The 25,177-nt window shown below is 43.4% G+C and overlaps 1 protein-coding gene across 2 annotated transcripts in view; it reads left to right on the top strand.

Annotated features, from left to right (window-relative positions):
• The window catches only part of NCAPG2 (non-SMC condensin II complex subunit G2), a 1,874,483-nt gene that overhangs the window by 1,709,874 nt on the left and 139,432 nt on the right, over window positions 1-25,177 (top strand). For both annotated transcript variants that reach the window (XM_044062031.1, XM_044062030.1), the window contains exon 27: window positions 22,221-22,317. In XM_044062031.1, the coding sequence (XP_043917966.1) occupies window positions 22,221-22,317 (97 nt within the window). The remainder of the gene's footprint in view (window positions 1-22,220; window positions 22,318-25,177) is intronic.

Genomic DNA, 25,177 nt, shown 5'->3' with positions numbered 1-25,177 from the left:
CCTGATACACTTGTAATAGGTGACTCTATCATCAGGCACACTGACGTCCCGCTCACCAGGCTGAACAAGGAGAAGGTTACGGTGAGCTGCCTGTCGGGCACTAGGATCCGCCACATAACACAGGCACTCCGATCACTCCAAGGCAAGTACAAATATGACTCGGTCATTATCCATGCTGGTGTGAATGAACTGAGACGTACCTCCCTGGACTACATGAAAAGAGACATAGAGGAGCTCTCTGAGCATGTAGCCCAGGCCGGTATGACCCTGACCTTGAGTAGCATCTTAACCTCACCAAGAATGATGCCACAATATGAAGACAAGATGATCACTTTCAACAATTGGCTTACGTATTGGTGTCATTCAAAGGGGATCAATGCCTGTCAGCCTGGGATGACATGCTGCTTCGCTAGGGACGGCTTGTACCTGTCACCTCTGGGCTTTCGGATATTGGCAAAGGCTCTTGCTACCCCCATAGTGCCTTTTTTAGGCAAGGCTCAAAAGACAGACCCACCTCCATAGGTATCACAAGGGATAAGAAACTAAGAGTAATGCTACTCAACGCCAGAAGTCTAAACCTCAAGATGCACACACTCGAAACTCTCCTTAGCATGGAGAACATCGATATCTGTGCAGTAACAGAAACCTGTTTCAAGGCTGCCGAGAGCACCCCAGCAGTACCAAGTTATACCTCATACCGTGCTTTTCTGCCCCAAAACTTGGACTGAACCACAAAAGGAGGGGGAGTATCAATATTCGTCAAAGATACCCACACCTCCAGGTTGGTGGCACAGCACGAAGCATCAGAGACTATCCATGTGCAAATAACAGTGGGTAAAACTGCCTTCCAGTTTATAGCCTGCTACAGACCACCCTCCCAAACCCAGGAACCCCACTCGGCCTTCCTGAGAACACTGGAAAATATGAAGGTCTCTCCAAACACCATTATATTGGGCGACTTCAACTACCCAAACATAGACTGGGAGCATTACTCTAGCTCCAACACCCTAGCACAAAGGTTCCTTGAATTTATAAACTCAAATGCTATTGAACAACTTGTTACCACTCCCACAAGAGGGGAAAACGTACTGGACCTGATCATCACTAACATGGGGACTCTATGCTCCAGACCAGAAGTGTATCCCTCACTGGTAAGATCAGACCATAAATTAATCTCACTGGATATTCACATCCCGACCCCCACCCCCTGCCCAGAAAACCACAGTGAAAAACTTCTCTAAAGCAAATTTCACACTCCTCAAAACCGAGGTGGAATCCTTCAAAGCCCCCGGGCCTGTGGAAAATACGGCCCAGACCGCAGACTCCTTTATAAACGCATTCTATGAACACCTTCAGGAATGCATGGATCATGCAATCCCAAATAAAACCAAGACCCAATCCTCCAAAGGCAGACATCCTGTCTGGTGGACCCCAGCCATAGACAAAACTATACAATAGAAGGAGGAAGCTCTACTACATGATAGAGCAAAATCCCAAAAAGGGAAGGCATATCTGATCAGTATTAGAAAAAACTACAGGCACTCATAAAATCGTCTAAGGCCAGCTTCGAGAGAAAAATTGCACAGGACACTAAGGATAATCACAAGGCTTTCTTTAGTTATGTTAGGAACCTGGGTGGGAATTCCCAGATATGCTCAGAATTAGTCCAAAATGACAAAAAAAAAAAATACACCAAACCCACAGACATTGCCAACATCCTAGCTGACAGGTTCAGCGCAAACCCCCCCCCCCCCACCAAAAGGGCAAATATCTATCCCAGCAGAGTGCTTGCCCCCCTGACATCTCAGATGCTCAGGTAAGAGCCACCCTCTCCAAAGCAAAAAAACACAGCATCAATGGGACCAGACGGTGTCCCGGGCTGCGTCCTACATGAACTGCAAGAAGAGCTAAACCCAAACATAAAACTGCTGTTCAATCTCAGCTTTACTACAGGATATGTACCCAAAGAGTGGCGTACAGCAACAGTGGTCCCTCTCCACAAAGGTGGTGCCTCAACGGATCCTGGAAACTATTGCCCCATAAGCCTGACTAGCTTGGTCTGCAAAGCTATGGAAAGGATCATCATGGACCTCATAAATAAAGATATTGGGGACCTACAGACACTGGATCCTACCCAGTTCGGCTTTAAGGGCAGATCCTGCCTCTTAAACCTGGCTGATTTCTTTGAAACAGTCACCAAGGCCATTGACGAGGGGAAGGTGGTCCACACAGCCTACCTGGACCTCACAAAAGCCTTCAATACAATACCCCACTCGGGCATTATAGATAAGCTCACCAGCTTAAATATAAACCCCTATGTCACTAGATGGGTTGCAAACTGGCTCAAGGACAGAACCCACATGGTTAGAATTGCTGGAGCCATGTCAGACTCCAAACCAGTTACAAGTGGCATCCCATAAGGCTCAGTCCTGGGACCTCTCTTGTTCAGTATATATTTCTTGGAGGTACAGGCCAACACAGAAGGACTGTGGCTGACCAAGTTCGCAGATGACTGCAAACTGGGTGCCATAATCGACTCTCCAGCCGACACAAGCATCCTCCAAAAGGGCCTCATAGAAACAGACAACTGGTGCCAGAGCCATGGTCTCAAGCTAAAGCCAAAAGTGTATAGTCATCCCCTTTGGCAAAACAAAGTGCCCACAAATTACCACATAGGTGGTAATCCATTAAGTACAGAAGAAGTAATTGGGGACCTGGGGACCCAAGTTGATAGCAATCTCTCATTTGACAACCACATGGCCAAAGTGGTTAGAAAAACATTTTATATAGCCCACCTAATCATGAAGGGATTCACATCTAGATCAGTGGAGGTCATCGTGCCTCTTTACTCATCCCTCATCAGGCCCATAATTGAGTACAATGCCCCTTTTGGGATGTACCTTACCAGACACCTGCAGCAACTGGAAAGACCCCAAAAGTACCTCACCAAGAGGATCAAAGGGCTCAAACAGATGCCATATCCTGCCCGGTTAAAGAAACTCCAGCTCTACTCAGTGGCATACCGCCTGCTCAGAGGCGATCTGTGCCTGACGTATAAAGCCATGTCCAACCCGGAATTAATGGACATGCTGCACCTCAGAAAATCCAAATCCCATCGAGCTCGTGCTCCAGAGACTTGAACCTCAGCACTGAAATAAATAGGACATGCTGGAGGGACAGATTCATAACCCAGAGGCTCCCTTTACTCTGGAATAAAATCCCAGTCCAGGTTAGGCAGAGTCCCTCATTGACTCTCTTCAAGAGGAATCTTGATGAGTGGATGGGAGATTGTAGGTTTACCCCGGGTATCACTTCTGTGTCACTGTTGGACAGAGGCACAGTATACTAACCTCGAAAAAGGGCATAGCAAAATTAATTTAAAATGGGTGGCGAAAGCCAAACACACTCTGGCTAGGCTTATAAATGCCCTAGGGCAGATAGCCTAATATGAACCTATGAACCTGTCTGATTATTTATGAGATACATTTTTAGAACTTAAAGGATTTGTGTGAAGTCTGCTTTTATAGGGAATGAAAAGTCATTCCACATTTTTGAGTCATGACATGAGAGTAGTGTTTCTTTTTCTGAGTTTGTTGATTTGGTCACATGTAGTAAGTCTTTAACACGTGAACATGGGTTTCTGTTTGGAATATACTCAGTAAGAATATTGGCCAAGCTTGGGCATTTTTCAGGGTTTTGGATTAGTGTCTGTCATATTCAGTTGATAGTAAGACAAACAGGGAGTTCTAACCAAAGAAGCTGCTTTATAGTAAAGTATTTAAGTTTTGCACACATAACATTTAATTAACATTTTAAGAAATGACTTGTACAAATACATTAATGTAAAACCAAAATAAAATTATTTTCATGCAGTATGCATATAGTTTCTGTTTAACAAATTTAATTCACTCCTCTGTTATGTAAATTGATCAGCTCTTGCTTCCTCTTCCTGAACCTTACTTTTCATTTATTGTTACCACAAGTTCCATTTGTTTCTATGTCATTTTATCCTCTTCTCTAAAGGGATCACCTCCAGTTCTTCTGCCTCCTTTACAGTATTCAGTACTTTGATTACAGTTGGTTTAAATTTTTATTTTAGTATTGTAGTAATTACTTTTTTATCAGCTAGTAATATTAAACTTGGTATATGATTGGACAGTTCTGTCCTGTATCCCAGCTCAAAAGAATAATTTCCTTATGTTCAACCAATTGATCCCCCAATATTTCTGATAAAGTGATCTGCAAGGAATTTTTAAACCCTGGCAACTCATTACATCTCCCGCCCAACAAACACAGAAAATGTTTCCAATTACATATTAGGTGTGTAGTCAGTGAATTCCATTTTGTACTCAGAAATGCTTATTGCTGCCCCACAACACTCCTCTGCTTTTAAAAAATAGCCACATCACTCAAGTTGTTGCCCCCCACCAGCACTTAATATGTGTAGCATTTTCAGCTGCTTATTCGAAAGCTATTAGAGGTATTGTTTTTTTGTTTTGTTTTTTAGTTGTAATCCTGTCTGTAAGAAAACTATATACATATTCTTAGAGGTGTTAATCTGGGTAGTTATAGACATAAAATGGATTGATGAAGCCCCAGTGTTATTAATTGATGCTCAGAAAAAAAAATTCTAACTGATGCTCATACAGAGTCCTAAAGCAACAGAGAGAGAAAAGGAGCCTCTGAGTGGATTAAGTACCTCTGTTTTGCTTTTTATTGCTTATTTTGCTAGCCGCATTATTCAGGCTGTTTTTTATTAAATGTGCTACTTATTTGAACTATTTTTTGAATTCTTATACTGTTTGCACTTTAAATTATCGTTTTTAAGTGTTTTTCATCTGTTTAACTGTAAAGGGCTAGACACTCAAGTGCGATAGCCTGTTTTCTATATTAAAAGTTTTTATTCCTGTTTTTGCTTTAAGTTTAAAAAAAAAATCCTATCCCCTCTACTCGTTTCCCACCTTTCTAGAACTAGTAAAGTCCAGTTTTCAGATTTTGCTAAATTCTGGGCTGCTTGTAAGTTCCTGTGTTGCCCAGACCTTTCTAAGATAGAGGGAAGCTTCTGTGTTCATCAGTGAGAGTGGTGAGCTTTGGAACAGCCTATCTGTCTTTGGAGGAGTGGTTTCAGCTCAGAAACTGTAGTTTTGTTGGCCATTTTGGGCTATTTCTATCCCTTTCATCTTTCTGTTTAAAAACCCGTGTTTGCCCATCGCTCAGTGCCATTTAACTAAGGTTAAACTATTCCCGTTGCCAGAAAGTCTATTCGTCAAATTTTCCCTTAGAACTAACCAGTTTTCTAGTTTTAGAACTCAAAACTGCATCCTTGTGCTCAGCACTTATTTAAAACTCATTGCAAGCACTAAATAAACTACAACTTACTACTGCACTCAACTTTCCTCACTTGTCAGGAGGAAAAAAAAGTTTTTAGAACTTAAATTGAAAAGCACCTATTTAGGCATGTCTAAGGGTCGGCTCTGTGTTTTCTCCTGTCCACCTGATGAATCTGAGTATCTTGGAGCAATGTAGCAATTGCCTGATGTACACCGACAACCCTGTCCTCCTACCACCCAACACTACAACTTGTAAGAGATGCACTGATATAACCAAAATGGAAGACCAGCTCTCTCCAGCCAAGACTGGACTAGACAGTCAAGAGGAGAAGGTAAACACCTGCACCACACCATACTCAACACATAGTCCATCAATTCATACACCACCTAAACCCACACATAGTAACACAAAACACACACCTACATTTACGGAGGCCCTCAATAAAAATCTGCCCAAACAACAGAGACCTCCAAAGTAGAAATGCAAGCAACCACCACCCAAAGAACACATAACACATAGACCACAAATTCAGTGTGCCACTCAACCTCAGCCCTTAAGGCTAAACAATATACCCAGCTCACTTGTCATAGGCAACTCTGTAGTCAGGCACACTGATGTCCCACTCACCAGGTTAAACAAGATGAAAGTTACTGTCAGCTGCCTGTCGGGTGCCAGGATCCGCCACATAATGCACGCACTCCGGTCACTCCACAAGTACAAATATGACACTGTCATTGTCCATGTTGGTGTGAATGACCTGAGACATACCTCCCTGGACTACATGAAAAGAGACATGGAGGAGCTCTCGGATCATGTAGCCAAGGCAGGTATGACCCTAGCCCTGAGTAGCATCCTGACACCACCCAAAATGATACCACAGTTCAAGGACAAAATGATTGACTTCAACAGTTGGCTAAGCTTCTGGTGTCATTCAAAGGGGATCCAGTATCTGTCTGCCTGGGATGACGTGATTGACAGACCACGATGCTTTGCCAGAGATTGCCTGCATCTGTCGCCCCTGGGATTCCGGATGCTGGCTTAGGCTCTTGCCCCTCCTATAGTGCCTTTTTTAGGCATGGTTCAAACGACAAAGCCACCACTGTAGCAGGTACAAGTAAACAAAAACTGAGGGTAATGCTACTCAATGCTAGAAGTCTAAATGCCAAAATGCACTCACTCGAAGCACTCCTTAAAATGGAGAGCATTGACATCTGTGCAGTAACAGAGACCTGGTTCAAGGCTCCAGAGAGCACCCCTGCATTACCAGGCTATAGGTCAATACCACACCTTTTGGCCGCCTAACCTGGGAGAAACACTAAAAGAGGAGGAGTGTCCATATTCATTAAGGATATCCACACCTCCAGGCTAGTTGCTCAACATAATGTATCCGAAATTATCCAAGTGCAACTAACACTGGGCAAGACTGCAGTCCAGGTTGTAGCTTGCTACAGATTTCCCGCCATGCCCCAGGATGCCTACTCCATGATGTTCTTTGTGTTTCACTGTTGCAGTCATCACATTTGGGTTATCTGCTGGCAGTAGCCCTCAGTCGGCCTGATTAACAAAGTCTTTTGTCCTGCGTTGGTTGCTGTCTCTTCTTCTGTGACATCAGGTCGTCAGGGGCATAAAACATGCAGCCAACACCATTACATCCGTCTTTCTTGCCATGCGGTGCCCGAGGCAGAAGTAGTTTGCAAGTGCTGGTCGGCCAACTCCTGAAATTTTAAGAGTTTCAGAACCGAAGTCTTCAACTAAAAGCTAAGTACCCCTTTGGGGAAACTTTTTCTTGCTCTAAACCGATGTCAGTAAAGGTAAATAATTGCATTACTTGTGGAAAGCAAATATCTCAAAAAGATTTTCATTCGTACTGTATTCCTTGCCTAGGCCCTGACCACGACGTACCTCGCTGTCGGTTTTGTGTCTTATTTAAACCACAAACTATCTGTCGTCTGTATATTTTCGCTTCTAAATATTTTGGTGCTCAGTTCAATTATCCCGATATGTCTTCGATTAACCCATCCGACTACTGACATTCCGAAAAAATGCAAAGATAAAGACAGAGACAGGCCGCCTACGTCCAAAGCTGCCGACGACGCTTCTCCTAAGCCAGTTGCCAGTTCACCGGTACTCAGTGAGGTGCTTTTGCAGCCCCTGATACCCGCTACTTCAGATTCGCAGGCCACTACTGAGACCCATTCAGAATCCGGTATGCCGCGATATGCTTCAGTTGTGGAACCTGCGGATGTCTGTACCTTGGAATGGGTCCGGAGCTGCTGTGCAGGCACCGGCTTCTGAGGGTGTATTCAGGCCTACTGACTTGCATATTAAACCAACGCCTTCTTCTTCTTCTTCAAGGCCTAAAACTCGAACCATGCCTAGAAAACTGACGCCCGGACCGCATGGTCAGGCCTCTATGCCTAAGTTATCAGCAGCATATTATTGGATTGCTTAAACAGAAAATTATGTTGATTCCTGATTGTGCTGAAAATAAGAATTTACAAGATTTACTGCATTCAGCTGAACAAGTTGGAAAACATACTTTGCAATGTGGTTTTGATTCACTAGAGGCATCTTGCAGGGCTGCTGTAACTGGGTCTCAATGACTTCTTTTTAAAACTTCCATGCACTTCTCAACTGACTGCCCCTTTGGGGGGAAAGATTGCTCTTCATGCAAAGAACTGGGAACTCATTACCCAGGACAAATGGGTTTTAAATATAGTGTCCCAGGGATACAGATTTCACTTCCACACATTACCAACACCAAACGGGTGGCCAGATCTACCCCCAAATCAGTGGGGCAGAGACCCAAAAGCAAGTATTTTCTCTCTTAAGCATGGAGGCTATTCAATTGGTACCAGAAGAGGAAAAGGGACAAGTTTTCTACTAGAGACTTTTCCTGGTACCCGAAAAGATCATTCATGGCGTCCTATCCTGGACCTGTCTACTCTAAACACCTTTTTGGTGATTCCAAAATTCAAGATGCTGACTCTTCACCAGTTGCTCCCCATGTTAGGCAAAGACGCCTGGTTGGCAACACTAGATTTAAAGGAAGCATACCTGCACATCCCAATCAGGGAATTTTGCAGAAGATACCTATGCTTCAAAGCAGGCTACACACACTATCAGTGCTCTGCACTGCCCTTTGGCTTATCTACTGTCCCGGGGTATTCACACAGTGCCTACCTCCAATCATTGCATTTTGCAGGCAAAGAAATATTCAGATATACCCATACCTGGACGATTGTCTAATTCAGGCAGAAAGCCAGGACATACTTTTGAATCATCTGGCCTTTGTACAAAGGGTGCCAACTTGTCTGGGGTACAGCATAAACGAAAAGAAATCACCCCTGGTGCCCTGTCAACAAATTATATTCCTGGGAGCAAGCTTGAATACAACTTCCCAGATGGCTTTCCTCATGCCAGAGAAACAAATTCATTTGACAACCTACTTCAGACAAGCGGCCACAAAAACCCTGCTATCTGTAAGGCAAATACTACAAGCCTTGGGGTTCATGGCCTCCTGCATTCTTCTAATTCCATATGCAAGACTGCATCTGAGGAAACTACAATGGTATCTAAAAATCCTATGATGTCAACATTCTCAGGATCTAGAAGCAATGATTCCTATCATACCTTGCCTACGCCTAGAGTTCCTTTGGTCGGCAGAGGCCTGTAACCAAAACAAGGGACTTCCATTCACACTACCCCCTGCCGCCCAAACCCTAACAACAGACACATCAGACTATGCATGGGTGGCTCACCTGGCAGGGAAGTGCATTCAGGGCAAATGCAACCCAAGTCAAATGCACCTGCATAGCAATCAAAAAGAAATGTTAGCTGTACAGAATGCTCTGACAGCCTTCAAGGACCACATTCTTCCAGGACAATTAATGGTAAAGACGGACAACACCACTGTTAATAAACAAGCAGGGGGGTACACATTCTTACCCCCTCTGCAGACTAGCCATGACATTGTGGAACATGTCCCTAGGCTATCAAATGCATCTACAAGCTCAGTTCCTGCCAAGGGAAACTAAATACACTGGCACGAACTAAGCAGAAACCTCATGGACCCACACAAGTGGAAACTGGAACCAAGGATTTTCAACTTGTTGACAAGCAAATGGGGGAGCCCAGATATAGACCTGTTTGCCTCCCCCCAAAACTATCAATTGGACACATTTTGCACAAGGACCCCCCACAAACAAGCTTGGAAAGTAAATGCTCTGTCCTTCAGCTAGAAAAACCTATCAGTTTATGCCTTTCCTCCCCTGCCTCTGGTCTCCAAAGTACTACTAAAGATCAAGCAAGACAAACCAAAGGCGATTTTGATTGCACCAGACTGGCCACTCCAACACTGGTACCCTCTCTTGCACAGTGTGTCACTGTTTGCCCCATGGCACCTGCCTCAGACTCCTAACCTATTGTCTCAGCAGGAGAACCAGATTCTGCACCCTCAGCTTCAAACACTGAACCTAGCAGCCTGGCTAATTACCTAATCTCTCCTTTACCGTCCCTCAGTAAACCAGTGATGGATATCATTTTAGAGGCAAGGAGGCCTAGTACTAGAAAATCTTATGCTGAAAAATGTAAAAGATTCTTTGCCTGGAACCAATCTCAAGGGATGAGCACAGCAGTGCCCAATTTACCTCAGATTTTACCATACTTAATTGAGATGCTTCACAAGGGCCTGTCTTTCTCCTCCATCAAAATTCACGTCTCAGCCATTTCAGCTTACTGTAACACAGAACCTCTCCTCTCATCCACTGCTCAAGCAGTTCCTCAGAGTGGCCAAAAATGTACGACCACCCAGGAGAGCTCCAACTCGAGGCTGGGACCTTAAGTTTGTATTGTCAAAACTCACTCTTCCACCTTTCGAGCCAGCTGCTATTGCAGACTTAAAATTCCTTTCTTGGAAAACAGCTTTCCTTTTAGCAATCACTTCAGCAAGAAGGGTATCGAAATTACAGGCCCTTATGGCAGTGAAGCCTTTCATCATCTTTCATGCTGACAGGGTGTGCCTCAGGACCAATCCCTCCTTCATGCCCAAGGTGGTATCCAATGTGGCCCTTAATCAGTCCATTTATTTGCCAGCTTTCTTTCCTAATCCACAGAACAAAGGGGAATGGATACTGCACTCCTTAGATGTGCACAGACAACTTAGATTCTACTTGGACAGGACTAAACCTCAAAGGAAATCTGAACAGCTGCTGGTGGCATTTGCTGCAGGGGCAGAGGGGAAGGCTATTTCAAAGCAAACCATTTCCAAATGGATAGGCCATTGCATTAATTTCTGCTACAAGCACCATGGAAAACCTATACCACAGGGGATCAGACCCCACTCAACCAGGGTTGCATCTACCTCTGCAGCCTTTCTCAGAGGCGTCCCTACCAGGGATGTCCTAGAAGCTGCTACCTGGAGTTCTGTACAGACTTTCCCCAAGCATTACCATCTGCCAGTTTTCTCTAAATTCAGAGCTGGCTTTGCCACTGCAGTCTTGCAGGGCCTTATAGCTGGTCCTAATGCTATCTGAATTCCTCCTCCCATCTTTATCTTTGGGAATCTACCCAAATGTGATGACTGCAACAGTGAAACACGAAGAATATAGTACAGTTGTGTACACTTACCATAAATGTAGATGTTCGAGTGTATTCACTGTTGCAGTCCTGGTTACCCTCCCTCCAGCCCCCTGTCTTCTTTTGGCTATGCCTCTACCCTCCTTTAATATGCTTAAAAGCTTTTTGGTGTATTTGCTTTATTGTTGGAGGTATAACCTTGTATTTTTATATATTTAATTGTTTCCCATTGGGGGGCACCTGACATCTGGGGCAAGAAAAACTGATGTAATGGCGTCTGCTGCATGTTTTATACCCCTGACGTCATAGAAGGAGACAGCAACCAACACAGGACCCAAGACTTTGTTATTCAGGCCGACTGAGGGCTACTGCAAGCAGTTAACCCAAATATGATGACTGCAACAGTGAATACACTCGAACATCTACATTTTTGCTAAGTGTACATAACTGTACTTTCCTCGACATACTGGATATTATTAAGGTACAGCCCAATACCCTAATAATGGGTGATTTCAACTACCCCACCATTAACTGGGAAAACTACTCGTGTACTTAACTCATTAGCTCAACGCTTTCTGGAATTCATAAATTCCAGTGCCCTGGATCAGCTTATCCATACCCCCACCTGGGCCAGCAGTATCCTGGACCTGGTCATTACCAGCATGGGTAACCGATGTCCCATGTCAGAGGTTAACTCCTCACTGGTCAGATCTGACCATAAGCTATTCGCTCTAGACATCACTTTTCCACCTCCACCCCCACCCCCCCACCCCATTAAGGAAACCACCGTAAATAAATTCTCCAAAGCCAACTTCACACTTCTTAAGACAGACGTGGCAAACTTCACTACACCTGTGTGGACGGATAATAGAGGTACAACTGAATCCTATACACATGCACTGTATAAACACATACACAAGTGCATGGATCGTGCCATCCCAAACAGAACCAAGACACTATTCTCCAAAAAGGAATGCAATCTGGTTGTCTCCTGCTATAGACAAATTCTACAACAGAAGGAAGAAGCTGTTGCAAAAAAAAAAAAAAAAGTAACATCCCCTGATTGCAGTAACTCCCTGGTCAGCCTTAGTAAGAAGCTGAGATCCCTCATAAAATCCTCCAAAGCTAGCTACGAAAATAAAATTGCCACTGATTCTAAAGACAACCACAAAGCATTCTACAGCTGTGTCAAGAATTTCAGTGGCAACACTCAGATCTGCTCTGAGCTACAGAACAATGGCACTAGATGTACAGAACCAACTGATATTGCCAGCATCCTGGCTGATAGATTCAGAGCAAACTTTACACCTACCCTCACCACCTAAAGGTACCCATCCCTATACCGAAAGAATGCATAGACCCTGTAATCACGGATGCACGAGTTAAGACCACACTCTCCAAAGCCAAAAATACAGCATCCATGGGACCAGACAACATCCCAGGCTGCGTTCTGCGTGAACTATAGGACGAACTAGCACCCCACCTAAGTAGCTTATTCAGTCATAGTCTCACTTCAGGCTTTGTGCCTACTGAATGCCGCACAGCAATTGTTATCCCACTGCACGAAGGGGTGCCACCATGGACCCCAGGAACTACCTCCCCATTAGCCTGAAGAGCCTGGTTTGCAAGGCCATGGAACGTATCATCATCAAGCTTATAAACAAAGACAATAGGTAACCTGCAAATGCTGGACTCCACTCGATTCGGGTTTGTAAAAGGTAGATCATGTCTCATAAACCTGATTGACTTCTTTGAAGCAGTCACCAGAGCCGTGGACGAGGGTAAGGTGGTGCATACAGCCTTTTTTGACCTCGCCAAGATTTTCAACACCATCCCCCACTCTGGAATTATAGATAAACTCACTAGACTGGGTATAAATCCCTGTGTCACAAGATGGGTGACCAACTAGCTCACTGACAGAACCCACACACTGAAAGTAGCTGACTCCAAATCCGACTTCAAGCCAGTGACAAGTGGAGTACCACAGGGTTCAGTCCTGGGTGCTTTCCTGTTTGGCATCTATTTCTCAGATGTCCAGGCTAATACAGCAGGTATTTGACTAACAAAGTTCGCAGATGACTGCAAACTGGGAGCCATAATAGAATTGCCTAATGATGTGGACATTCTGCAAAAGGGCCTCACTGAGACTGATGCTTGGTGTCAAAGTCATGGCCTCAAGCTCAGTGCCAAAAAGTGTATTGTCATCCCCTTTGGGAAAAACACTGTACCCATGAGCTACCACATAGGAGGTAGCCTACTTAACACCCAAGGTGTGATGAGACCTCCCCACTCATCCCTCATCAGACCCATCATTGAATACAATGCCTCGTTTGGCATGTACCTCGCAAGACATCTGCAACAACTGGAAAGGCCACAGAAATACCTCACTAAGAGGATTACTGGCCTCAAACAGATGCCATATGCAGACCGCCTCAAAAAACTGCAGCTCTACTCCTTCGCTTATCGCTTACTCAGGGGCGACCTCTGCCTAACTTCAAACCCAGTTCTGTTGGACATGCTACACTTAACAGAAACCCCAGTCTCTCCATGCCACACACTCCAGGGTCCTGAACCTTGGCACCACAATAAACAGAACATGCTTGAGCGATAGATTCCTGTCCCAGAGACTTCCCATACTCTGGAACAAACTACCCATTCACGTCACGCAAAGCCCCTCATTAGCCCTCTTTAAGAGGAATCTAGACAATTGGATGGGAAATAGGAAATTCACCTCTGAGATCACCTCTCTGGCGCTGCTCAACAGGGGCACAAGAAAATAACTTTGAGTGGCAAAAGCCAGGGAACATTTTAGCTAGGTTTATATAGGCTCTAGCGCCGATAGCCTAGTACCTACCAACCTATGAACCTAGAAAAAAATTCTAACTGATATTCTGGGGAAAAAAATGTATGTTGTAGAGTACAGAGAGTTTGCTTTTCTACACCTTTATTACCCATTTTTTTCCAGCACACCTCCAGCATTTGCCGTCTTCCCAAGAACAAATACTCTAAAGTCTGCTTGGGGTATAAAACACCTTTGCAAACACTTCCATGCAGGGACATATAATGAGATTAGTTAAGTACTGTTTTTCTGTATCTGTGTGAATCTATCTGTCAGTGTTATTTTTAATATTTCTTGTGATTGAAACTCTGGTGTTTATTGTAAACAGATATTTGTTTTCATATTTTTATTTTATGCTCTTTTATCCTTTATTATTAAATATAGTTAAACTTTTCATTGTGGCTGGTCTTTTAGAGAATATTTTAACCTTTGAGAGTACTTATATTTATTTGGGGACACTGTGGACATTCCTGAAAGCCTTGTTACATTGGTTAAACACTACAATTTGTGCTAGTATTGATTTTGCTCAGTATAATTTGGTACCCTTGTAAGAGCCTTGGAGTAGTTGGCTTTGGAGTGTTCTGGGTGCAATATCTGCCTTATAGTCTGGGCAGATGGGGCACAACTGGTAAATCTATGCAAAACCTTTCCCATGTGTGTGTGTGCGTGCATGAAAATCAAATCTCAGTGTGTGTGACAGCTACTTGGAGCAGGGACACAGAGCATTGGTTTCATAGAGAGGGTGGTTGGAGGACTTGGTTTGGAACACACTGCTGAGGACTCAACTCTACAGCTGTTGTCAGTCTGGAGTCTTAGTTGGGGCCTGGTGAGAGAGAGGGGAAACCCAGCCCCAGGACAGGAGTGTGTTCCCTTTGTGCTCTTAAGGGAAATTGTGCTTTGTGCAGAGAGCTGCATCTGGAAATATTGTGTGTATCTATTTTTGTTCCAAGTGAACATGCCTTACTGATGTCGGTGTTGAGGATTTGAGACTTCTTGATTACTGCCCCAGAGGAGGGACATCACAGGGCTATTAACTAACAGACTCGTACAAGTAGGTATGTTTTGGCCATCCGTTCTCAGTTTTCTCAGGTAATTTGACTTTCGTGACTCAGCCCTTTCCTTGTTGAGTTCCAGACCTCAAGTTGCCTGCCGCTCAATTAAATGCAGTTATGATGCAGCTGATGCTTACTCCAGGGCCTGCTGCATTTGTTTCTGTCCTGAGCTGTTACTCTTAGGTTTGTCATTTTAAATCTCTCCAGTATAAGGGTAAAGCCTTGCAGTACTTGAAACATTTTTGTCTCCGCTATTTCAAAGCTTCAGAGACATTATCCTTCCAAATCTGCTTTTGTTCACAGGTCTTGAGGTAAAAATGGTTCTAAGTGAGTGCCTCCTGCTAAGTCTACTCAGACCCTTATTTTCCAGAAACCTCCTTTTCAAGATAAGCTGGGTTCCATTTGACAATTTGCTTCCTCTTTCCTGCAGCCAAGTTCCCTTATCCCTCCATCTTTCCCTGTCCCTTCCAAATTGGTTAAGAATCAGAACAGACTCTTGGGTTCTGTCTGTTATCCATCAGGAGTATTTCATGGTTTGGAAATCCCTTCCCTTCCTTTTTTTTTTTTTTTTGACATCCCATAATCTCTTTGGGAGCACCTTCCATTTTTCCCCAGAGGTGCTTTATTCTCTGTTGATTCAGGGCAACTATTCAGGCTGCACCACCGGCCTAGGTAGGGAGTTTTTTTTTTAATTCCAGGATGTTTTTGGTTCCCAGGAAAGAAGATGCTTGGAGACTAATTCTGGACCTAAAGGATGTTTACTCTTCATACCTTATTTCCCCTTCTTCCCCAGGCCTTTCAGGATCTCAAGGATGCCTTCCTTCATATCCCCATCCATCCCCTTTTCAGTAAATTTTTGTTTCTGTGTTTATTCTTTGCATTTTCAGTTCTCTGCTTTGGTCTCTCTACTGCCCCAAGGGTATTCACCAAATGCCTCGCTCCTGCCATTCCATTTTGCAGGAATGAGCAGGGTTCAGATCTTTCTTTATTTGGATGATCTGCTCTTTCAAGCTTCCTCACCCGAGGTTTTGATTCATGATCTCCAGTTCACTATTTCCCTGTTGCAGAGTCTGGAGTTCACCATTAACTTTCAAAAATCCACTCTGATCCCTTCTCAAGATCATGTTTTCCTTGGTTGCATAATCCAGGCCATCCCACTGCTGGCATCTCTTCCTGTCCCCGAGGCTCTGTCTCTTATTGGCTTATTCCATTGTCTTCTTCCTCTGGATTCAGTCATGGCCAGTGACTTTCACAGGGCCCTCTGGTTTATGGCTTTCACCACTCCCATGCTGCTTCTGGCCAGGCTCCATATGAGAAAGCTACAGTGGTACCTCAGGCCAGAATGGCTTCAGCATTGCCACCCCCTGGATTTTCCAGTTCTCCTTCTTTCCCTATCTCTGTCTCAAGCATCAGTGGTGGATTCATCAACTTTCTCTAAACCTGGAGCTTCATTTCCAGGCTCCAGGCCGACTCAAGCTCTTTACAGACCCCTCAAACAGGGTATGGGAGCTTCTTTCGGCTCTCTCAAGGTTCAGGGTCTCTGGCTTCTTCATCGGAGGTCAGATCACATCAAAATAAAGAAGATGAGGGCTTTTTCATCCCGGACCCCTGAAAGTTTTTACAGACAATGCCACAGTGGTGTGTTATTTCAACAAGCAAGGGGGGGTACAAGGTCCTACCACCTTTGCAGCCTAGCCCTTCAGTGTGGGGATCTAGCTGTCCAGTATCAAGTGACTCTTCAAGCTGTTTACAATCCCTTGGAGCTAAATTTAGTGCCAGATTCTTTGAGCAGGTCCAACACACAAGCTCACAAATGGATACTTCACAGCGATGTGTTCCTGGAGATTGTCCTGTTGTGGGGTATTCCTTATGTAGGTCTTTTTGACTGGCCTCTGAACAGATTGCTTCCTCTTCTGTTCCAGAGTCACAAGGCCTCTGCCCTGGAAAGTGGAGGCCCTGTCTTTTGCTTGGAAGTGGATGTTTCTGTGCACCGTCCCTCACTTTCCTCTGATTCTGAGAGTTTTACACAAGATCAGACAGAATTCTTGCAAAATCATGTTGGTGTTTGGCCCAGACAGCATTGGTTCTCTGTTCTTTGTCACTTGGCCAAGGGGTAGTCACCACAAGTAACCTCACCAGGTGGACCTTTTCACATAAAACAAGGGGTCTCTCATACATCCTCACTTGTCCACTCATCAAATGATGCTGTGGTTGATAGGGTTTTGATCCCTTTCAGGCATATTTTTTCTGAGGGTGTGCTTCGGGTCCTGCAGGAGTAGAGGAAGCCCAATACCAGGGAATCATATTTGTCCAAGTGGAAGAGAGTTTGTGTCTGGTGCCTCTCTTGCCATCAGGATCCCCTATCTGTGGAGGTTCCTCCTGTTCTCTCTTAATTTGTGTGATCTGCTCCATGCTGGTTTGACATATTCTTCAGTTAAAACACACCTGTCAGGAATTTTTGCTCATCTGCCCTTAACTCCCCCCTGGCCTTAGATTTGAGGTTGAGCTATTTCTTAAAAGCATCCTTCATATCAGGCTTCCCGGGAAGTATATTCCATTTTGCTGGGGGGCAATATTGAATTAGTGAATGCTTAGAAAAGCTAACGCAAATTCATCTACCCCTTTTAAGCGAAAGCTTAAAATCTCGAACACCCAGAACAGCGATTTTTTTTCACAGGGAAAAAAAATGCTGAGCCGGTTCCGGGATTTTCCCATTTCCCCCACTGTGGTGCGATCTTGGAGTTGGTATATTTAAGTAGAGGGGGTGTGGGGGGCAAAGCCCCCCCACATTATAAAATGTTTTAAGTTTTTTTTTTTGTTTGTTTTTTTTTTTCCTGTGGGGAAATAAAATCGCTGTTCTGGGTGTTTGAGATTTTAAGCTTTCACTTAAAAGGGGTTGATGAATTAGCATTTGCTTTTCTAAGCGTTCGCTAATTTAATATAGACCTTTTGCTGGGACCTTAGTTTTGTTGTTGAAAAATTGGCTCCGGCTCTTTTTGAGCCTGCTGCTTCAGCATCCTTACAATATTGTACTTGGAAGACTTGTTCGTCCTTTGGCTGTTTTTTTCCACCAAGAGGGTATCATCTGAACTTCAGACTCTAATGGCTTTTCCTCCTTTCTTAGTTTTTCACAGAGACAGGGTGTCTCTTCGTACTAATCCTTCTTTTATGCCCAAGGTGGTTAATGAGTTGTCCCTTAATCAGTCTACTTATTTGCCTTTCTTCTTACTTCTCTGCAGTCTGCTAGTGAGAAAGTTCTTCACAACTTAGATTTGCATAGACAACTGTGATATTATTTGGGTAAAACTGAAGTTATTCATGAATCTGAGCAGATTTTTGTTTCCTTTCATCCCAGGTCTTTGGGTTTAGCTGTTTCTAAGCAGACCATCTGTCCCTGAATTTCTAAAGCCATTTATTTTAGTAAAGGCTCATTCTACCGGACATTTGGCTTCTTCTGGTGCCTTTTTCAAAGGTCTGGATACCAATTCTATCCTTGAGGCTGTGGTTTGTTTTTTTGTCCATACCTTCAGTAAGCAATATAAGTTGGATGTTTTTTTCTAGAGCTGGAGCTGGTTTTGCCAGGGCCATCCTGTATGGGAGGGCTCTGCAATGCCATCCTCCTCCCAGGTTTCCTCTTGAGCTTTTGTACTTTACCTTCTGTTATGAATACTGCAACAGTGGTATGGAAGGACATAGCACAGCTGTGTAAAACCTTTCCATAACAGCAGATATCCTCCTCACTATTGCAATATTTGCTCCTTCCCTCCTGCCCCCTCTACTCTAGCCTGTTCTTCTCTCTTTGCTCCTCCTGGATGCACATGTTCCTCCTTGTTCGTAGGGACACTGTCTTCCTCCGGGGCTTTTTCAGTTCTGAATGTGTATGTCTGTATGTCACCTTTATGCCCTGTAAGTACTAAAGGCTTTGGTATACTGGATGGACATTGGGCTATCCTTGGCAGGAGATCCCGTCTATTAAGGAATACTGCAGCATTGAAAAGGACATCTACTGTTCCAGTAAGATTTTACACAACTGTACTTTCAGTTGGAGTGTATTCAGAAAGAGAAACTGAAATTATAAAAATAAATAATAAAGGAGACTTTATTACAAATGTTTGTGAAAGTGAATGCATTCAGGTAGGCAATGGAAAATGAGAGTGGTGAGGATTATAGTATATAACGATAATGATGAAACTACATGTAAAAGAAACAGAATAGGAGAAAGTTTGAATATATCTCAGTCACTTATTTTTTTTACTTCTAGATTCACAGAGAGAATTTAATTAGGCTATAGGTGAAACAGAACAAAATGGACATTGGAGGCGATGACTATCGGACAAAATAAAGAAGCTGAAAATTAAGAGGCAAGAAGAAAATCAGAATTTATTATAAAAGGAAGGGACAAGTACAAAAGTCAGTTTGTCAGGAAATATATTAATCATTGTAAACAGAATCTAAAAATATTTACTAAAAATAAGCAAAAAACATAGTAGCTCCAGTGTTGTCCTTTTCATCTGATTTAAGAATTGGGTTATCAGATTTGACCGGATCTGACCTCAGCGCTTTTCAAGGGCTTGGATCCAGGGCTGTGACTCCTCCCCCTACCCATAATTCCCTCTGGTCCCCAGATAACTTGCTGTTTGATCATTCAGTGCTCTGATCTTCAGTAGGATAAAGTCATAATTTCTAGGATAAGTCAAACTTTCAATTGTTTTTTGCTAACTTGACTAGCTTTTAGGTTTTTAGGTTGATTTAACCTTTCTCTGTCTTTTTCAGAATTTCTTCAAGGAATCCTCTCCTTTCCCTTACTTATATATATATATATATATATATATATATATATATATATATATATGTATATGTATATATATGTATATGTATATATATATATATATAGTGTTTTATACTGTTTTCTCTTCTACCGCCTGAGTGGTTCCACCTGCTGATGAACTAATGGACCTTGTTTCTCAGCAGCCATTGAAGGAACCTGATGTAGTGGAGCCGATTCTACACAAACCAGATACAATTATAGGAATAAGTCCCACTGGAGTAAGAGTGCCCCAATAGATGCCGTGGTTGTGGCAGCCACAAGGAAGGAGCTCTCAGAGAAGAGTACATCTTTTCATCCCCTAATAGAGAATCTAGGGCACTGGACAGATTTGAGAAATGGACCTATGCATTCAGTGAATTTTGCTCTCAGGGTTAAGTACTACCTGGCTCACATGACCTGTTTTCAAAGGGACTAGACAAAGGAGTTGTCAAACTGTCTGGTAATTTGCCTGTGGGCATCCAAAAATTAGTGGAGTCTCAGCTGTTTACCATCCAGTCATTGACTAATGTAGCCATACATCTGCTATCTAATGCAGCTGATGGTTTATCTAGAGCAGCGGGCACTTTCATTGCTGTCAGTCATGTCTGAATGGGCCTATACAACTTTGCAGAATGCTTCAAGATGACCATCAGTGCCCCCTTTGATAGCTCAACCATGTTCAGACCTAAAGTGAATAAAATGCTTACCAGAACAAGCATAAAGACGAGACTCTGCAGTTGACATTTTTCCACCCTACAAAGGACCTTCTCCCAAAACCAGAAGTGGGGGGGGTGACTATGCTTTTGAAAATCCCCAGGGTTTTGGCCTGGATGCTAATGGACATCGCCTGAGCGACAAAGGCAAACTACATAATAAACTCGCCAAACAATTCAATTACCAAACACCATACAAAAACAGGATCCGGTACAATAAAGGTTGTCCAAAGTAGATAGCCAGCAGCCCGTTGAAGTAGGTTGACAAAAGTTTAATATCCAAAAGGTAAAAACAAGCCAAAACACAACTAAATTCCAAATGGTACTAAGTGTAAATAAATCCTTGGATCAAACATTAAGCGCTTTCGTCTCCGCATCCGGAGACTTCCTCAGAATAAATTGAACAGAACCAGCTTCCCTTATATACACAGTATACTGCACCAATTGAAGTCGTTAATCAATTAAATATGTGCACTAACAAACAAAGCAGCGTGAACAATATATGTTCCATTTAAAAAAACATTCCATTTTAAATAACATGAATCTTAAACTCTTTTTAAACTCTTAAAGCCGTCTTAGAGACGAAAGCGCTTAATGTTTGATCCAAGGATTTATTTGCACTTTGTACCATTTGGAATTTAGTTGTGTTTTGGCTTGTTTTTACCTTTTGGATATTAAACTTTTGTCAACCTACTTCAACGGGCTGCTGGCTATCTACTTTGGACAACCTTTATTGTACCGGATCCTGTTTTTGTATGCAAACTACATAATCTCATTTTGCAATCCTTTCACCAAGAAATACTACCAGCACTTTTGAATGGTTGCTTGACTGCCACACTCTGGATGCAGTTGAGGGGTGCCTATCCCTGCTCTCTCAAGCCTGACAGGCCACCAGTCAAGATTCTTGGGTGCAGAGAATAATCACCAGAGGTTACACTAATCCATTTGTTTCCCCTTATCAGAATAATAGGGAATTCCCAACATTCCACCCAGCTGGGTAGAATTAGCAGCAACAGAGGTAGCAAAGCTGCTAGAAAAGAGTCATCTAGTAGGCCTCCCCAAGCCAATCAGCATCTATATTCTATTAAAGGTTCTTTTTAGTTCAGAAAAAAACAATGTACCTAAGTGCTCTCAATCAATGCGCAAAATAGACGAAATTCTGGGTGGTCATCGTTCAGTCCAGTCGATCTCTCCTGAGTAAGGATGACTGGATGTGTTCCATTGAGCTCCAGGACGTATACTATCATATTAAGATAGCAAAGCAATCCAGGAGATTTTCCATTCCTGGCTAGGAGGCAGTCACTTTCAATTCAGAGCACTGCCTTTGGCCTCGCCACAGCCCCTAGGGTGTTCATCATATACAAGGCAGTGGTAGCAGCATATCTCATGATGCAATGTTCCAGGTGCTCCCCTATTTGGACAGTTGGCTCCTACAGCACCATACAAGGGTCTGCTACTTCAGTGCAGCAAATTCTTGTTGCATCTTGCTCCCAACTGGGAATTACTATCAGTCTTGCCAAGAGTCAACTAACACCATCAGAACTGATTGAGTATGTGCCAGAAAATGGTAGCTTGCAAAAGATCCTGTGCTTCTGATCTTGCTTCAGTTTTGCTGACAAAAATGTTAAAAGTAGTGTAATATTTGAAATGTATTCTATTGCCATATCCCAGTTTATAATGTATTTTGGAAATTTACATGTTGATGAAGGGCAGAGATTGTATAATTTTTTGCATTAACATTATTACGAATGTATGGATTCAAGTAAAAATCTTTGACTTGATAAATTCCTACATTAAAATTCTTAGTGTAAAACCAGTGTCTTGACTTCCCTTTTTCTGTTTAAGTTTACTTGATGGTTGTTTTATTAGGCACATTAGTAATAGTATTTTCCTTTGAAAAGGGAATTTTAAAGGAGCAGTGCTTAAAGAAGCTGCAGCTACTATTCAAAGTCATTTACAAAGTGGCAGAGAAGTTGCCTTTCAAGATGATCTTAAAAGGTAAATAATTTAAACCATCTTTTAATTCTTTTTTGCATGTTTGATTTTAATTACTCTTTTTGTTTAAAAACTGTCAACACTGTGTAAATTGCAGTTTTTTCATTTTTGTTAAAACGGGAAAAAAAAGTTACTGACCTTAAATACTTCTGCAACAAAGCCCAAAGAACTTAGTATATCTGCATTAGAAAAAACAAATGTTAGTCTGTGAGAGTGAACACTCGGAAGAAAGAGAATGCTCTTATAGACTTGATGTTCATCGTGCATACAGCTGCAGTCATAACAGATGGGTTCTCCTGCCGTCAGGCGGGTTCTCGGTCGGCCGAATTCCAAAGTCTAGGTCCGGCGTCGGTTGTCGTCGCTTCTTCCCTGACGTCAGTGTGACAGGGGTATAAAGGAACCAGCCGACGCCATTTTCTTCAGTCTTTCTTGCCGCGCGGTGCCCGAAGCAGAAGCAGTTCGCAAGTGCTGGTCGGCCAGCTCCTGAAATTACGAAAATTTTGAAACCAAAGTCTTTTTGAAAGCTAAGTACCCCGTTGGGGAAACTTTTCTTGCCTCAGACCGATGTCAGACAAAGTTAATAATTGTATTTCATGTGGGAAGCAAATACCACATAAGGATTTCCATTCCCTCTGTATACCTTGTTTAGGCCCAGACCACGACGTCTCGGTCTGTCGCTTTTGTGCTACATTCAACAAACGCACCATTAAGCGTCGGGCGGAGTTCGCCCAGCATTATTTTGGGAAAACATTTAACTACATTATGTCGTCGGATACTCCGACTCCAATTCTGTCTAAAAAAAGCAAAGATAAGGACCGACACACGAGGTCCGCGGCCTCTACCGACACCACGCCAAAGCCAACTACACATGGTCCAGTTCTCAGCGAGGCGCCTACGCAGCCCCTGACTACCGACGACACTTCTTTGGCGGTGTCTCCTGTGCCCGAGGTTGCAGGCTCCTCGGCCCACACCCCGACTACAGATACCGAAGCCACTCCTGGCGTTGAACCTCAAAATGTGGACAGGTCTACCTCCACTCAAGGTGTCTTCAGACCTTCCTCTTCTTTTTCCATCAAGGCTTTCACTAAGTCTAAAGCAGCCATGCACTCTAAGAGACAAGCTACACAGGGCCCATCTTTAGGCCCCATGCCTAAAAAACAGATGCTTAAAATGGCTGAGGATTTGATTACTCTTATCAGGGGTTCTCAACCCCCACCGGACAAAAGGCCCAGAGTGGAGGAGGAATCCCCTTCCTCTGATCAGGGCTCCATTATTTCAGAGCACTCTGATGATCAGGAACATTCTTACTCCCCTTTTGAAGACTCAGATGCGGAGGAGTCCATTCCTTCTGTATCCCCCCCAGAGGATTACTCATTTGGGGAAACTTTGCATACCTTAAGGGAACACTTCCACTGGGAAGGCCAAGATTATTCAGATTCCAAGAAAAGGCTTAGGGAATTTCTCTTGCTACCTCAGCACAGGCCTCTGGCTATACCTCCTGTCTTGGACATCCTAGATGATGTTTACTCGGAGGCCTGCCTTAACCCGGACTCTCTGCCTCCAGACCCAGTTAAGCCTGACTGGTACTACAGGGTTCCTGACTCGCACCAATTTCTATACAAAAGCCATGCTGCTGACCCAGAAACCATCTCACAGGGCCCCAAGGGAATTAAGGCCTCCACTGCTAAAAATCCATTACCTTCCGAGAGAGATTCCAGATCCTTAGAAAGGTGGGGGGAAAAGGTATATACCTTGGCTACCTTAACCATGAGAGCCTTAAACTGTCAGTTCCATATGCTAAAATACCAACAGTTTTTGTTATCACAATTGAAAAGTAAAATGTCACAACCCGAACAACCAGACTTGAAGGAGTTGCAGGATTTGATGCATAGTGCAGAACAAGTGGGTAAGCATACCTTACAATGTGGTTTTGATGCTCTAGAGGCCTCATGTAGAGCTGCTGTTACTGGATCAGTCATACGTAAACATGCCTGGCTCAAGGAACAAACCTTGCCTGATCATGTCAAAGCTAAATTACTAGATGCCCCTCTACAAAAGGATGTAGTATTTGGTGCTAATGCTGAGGAGGTATTAAGGAAAATGGAGGAAAAGGCTAAATCAGTCCAAACTGTGAAAGATTTTCTACAGGTACAACCCCCACGTTTTCAGTAGAAACTGGCCTTCCAAAAATTGGTCCTTTCCAGCCACGGACAGACCCCAAAGAGGCAGATACAGGCGGCCGAGGGGCAGAGGACAATCCCAAGGATCGTTTAGAGGCAGACAATGGCAAGCTCCTACACAAAGAGGTGGTGAGGATAACTCGTAATCATTCAGAAAGCAAGCCCAATGACTTTCCCCTTTGCATGCCAAGCAAAACTCAAATGGCAGCCCCCTTAGGAAAGCTGGCATTATTTTCAAAAAATTGGCATATTGTCACAAAAGACAAATGGATCCTGGATATTATAAACAGAGGCTACAGATTCCATTTTCACACCCTTCCAAAAATGAGAGGCATGCCAAACCTGTCACACAATCAAAGGGCAGAGGCACAAAGGCAAATTACAGATCTCATAAACATGAAAGCTATTCAAGAGGTACCTACGCATGAACAAGGTCAAGGTTTTTATTCCAGGCTATTCCTGGTACCAAGGAAGGGAAAAGATTGGAGACCTATTTTGGACCTATCCATCCTAAACACATTTCTACTCGCACAAAATTCAAGATGCTCACTCTACAGCAGCTTCTTCCCATGCTGGGCAAGGAGTCTTGGCTGGTAACATTGGACCTCAAGGAGGCATACCTGCATGTCCCAATCAGACAAAATTGCAGAAGATACCTCAGGTTTCTTGCAGGTTCAACCCAT

Source organism: Protopterus annectens, chromosome 2.part1, assembly GCF_019279795.1.
Source record: "Protopterus annectens isolate FY-2018-M chromosome 2.part1, PAN1.0, whole genome shotgun sequence".
In the NCBI taxonomy this organism is placed as follows: Eukaryota; Metazoa; Chordata; order Ceratodontiformes; family Protopteridae; genus Protopterus; species Protopterus annectens.
Note: the sequence above shows the minus strand (reverse complement) of the source record. Positions and strands in the feature narration are given on the sequence as shown.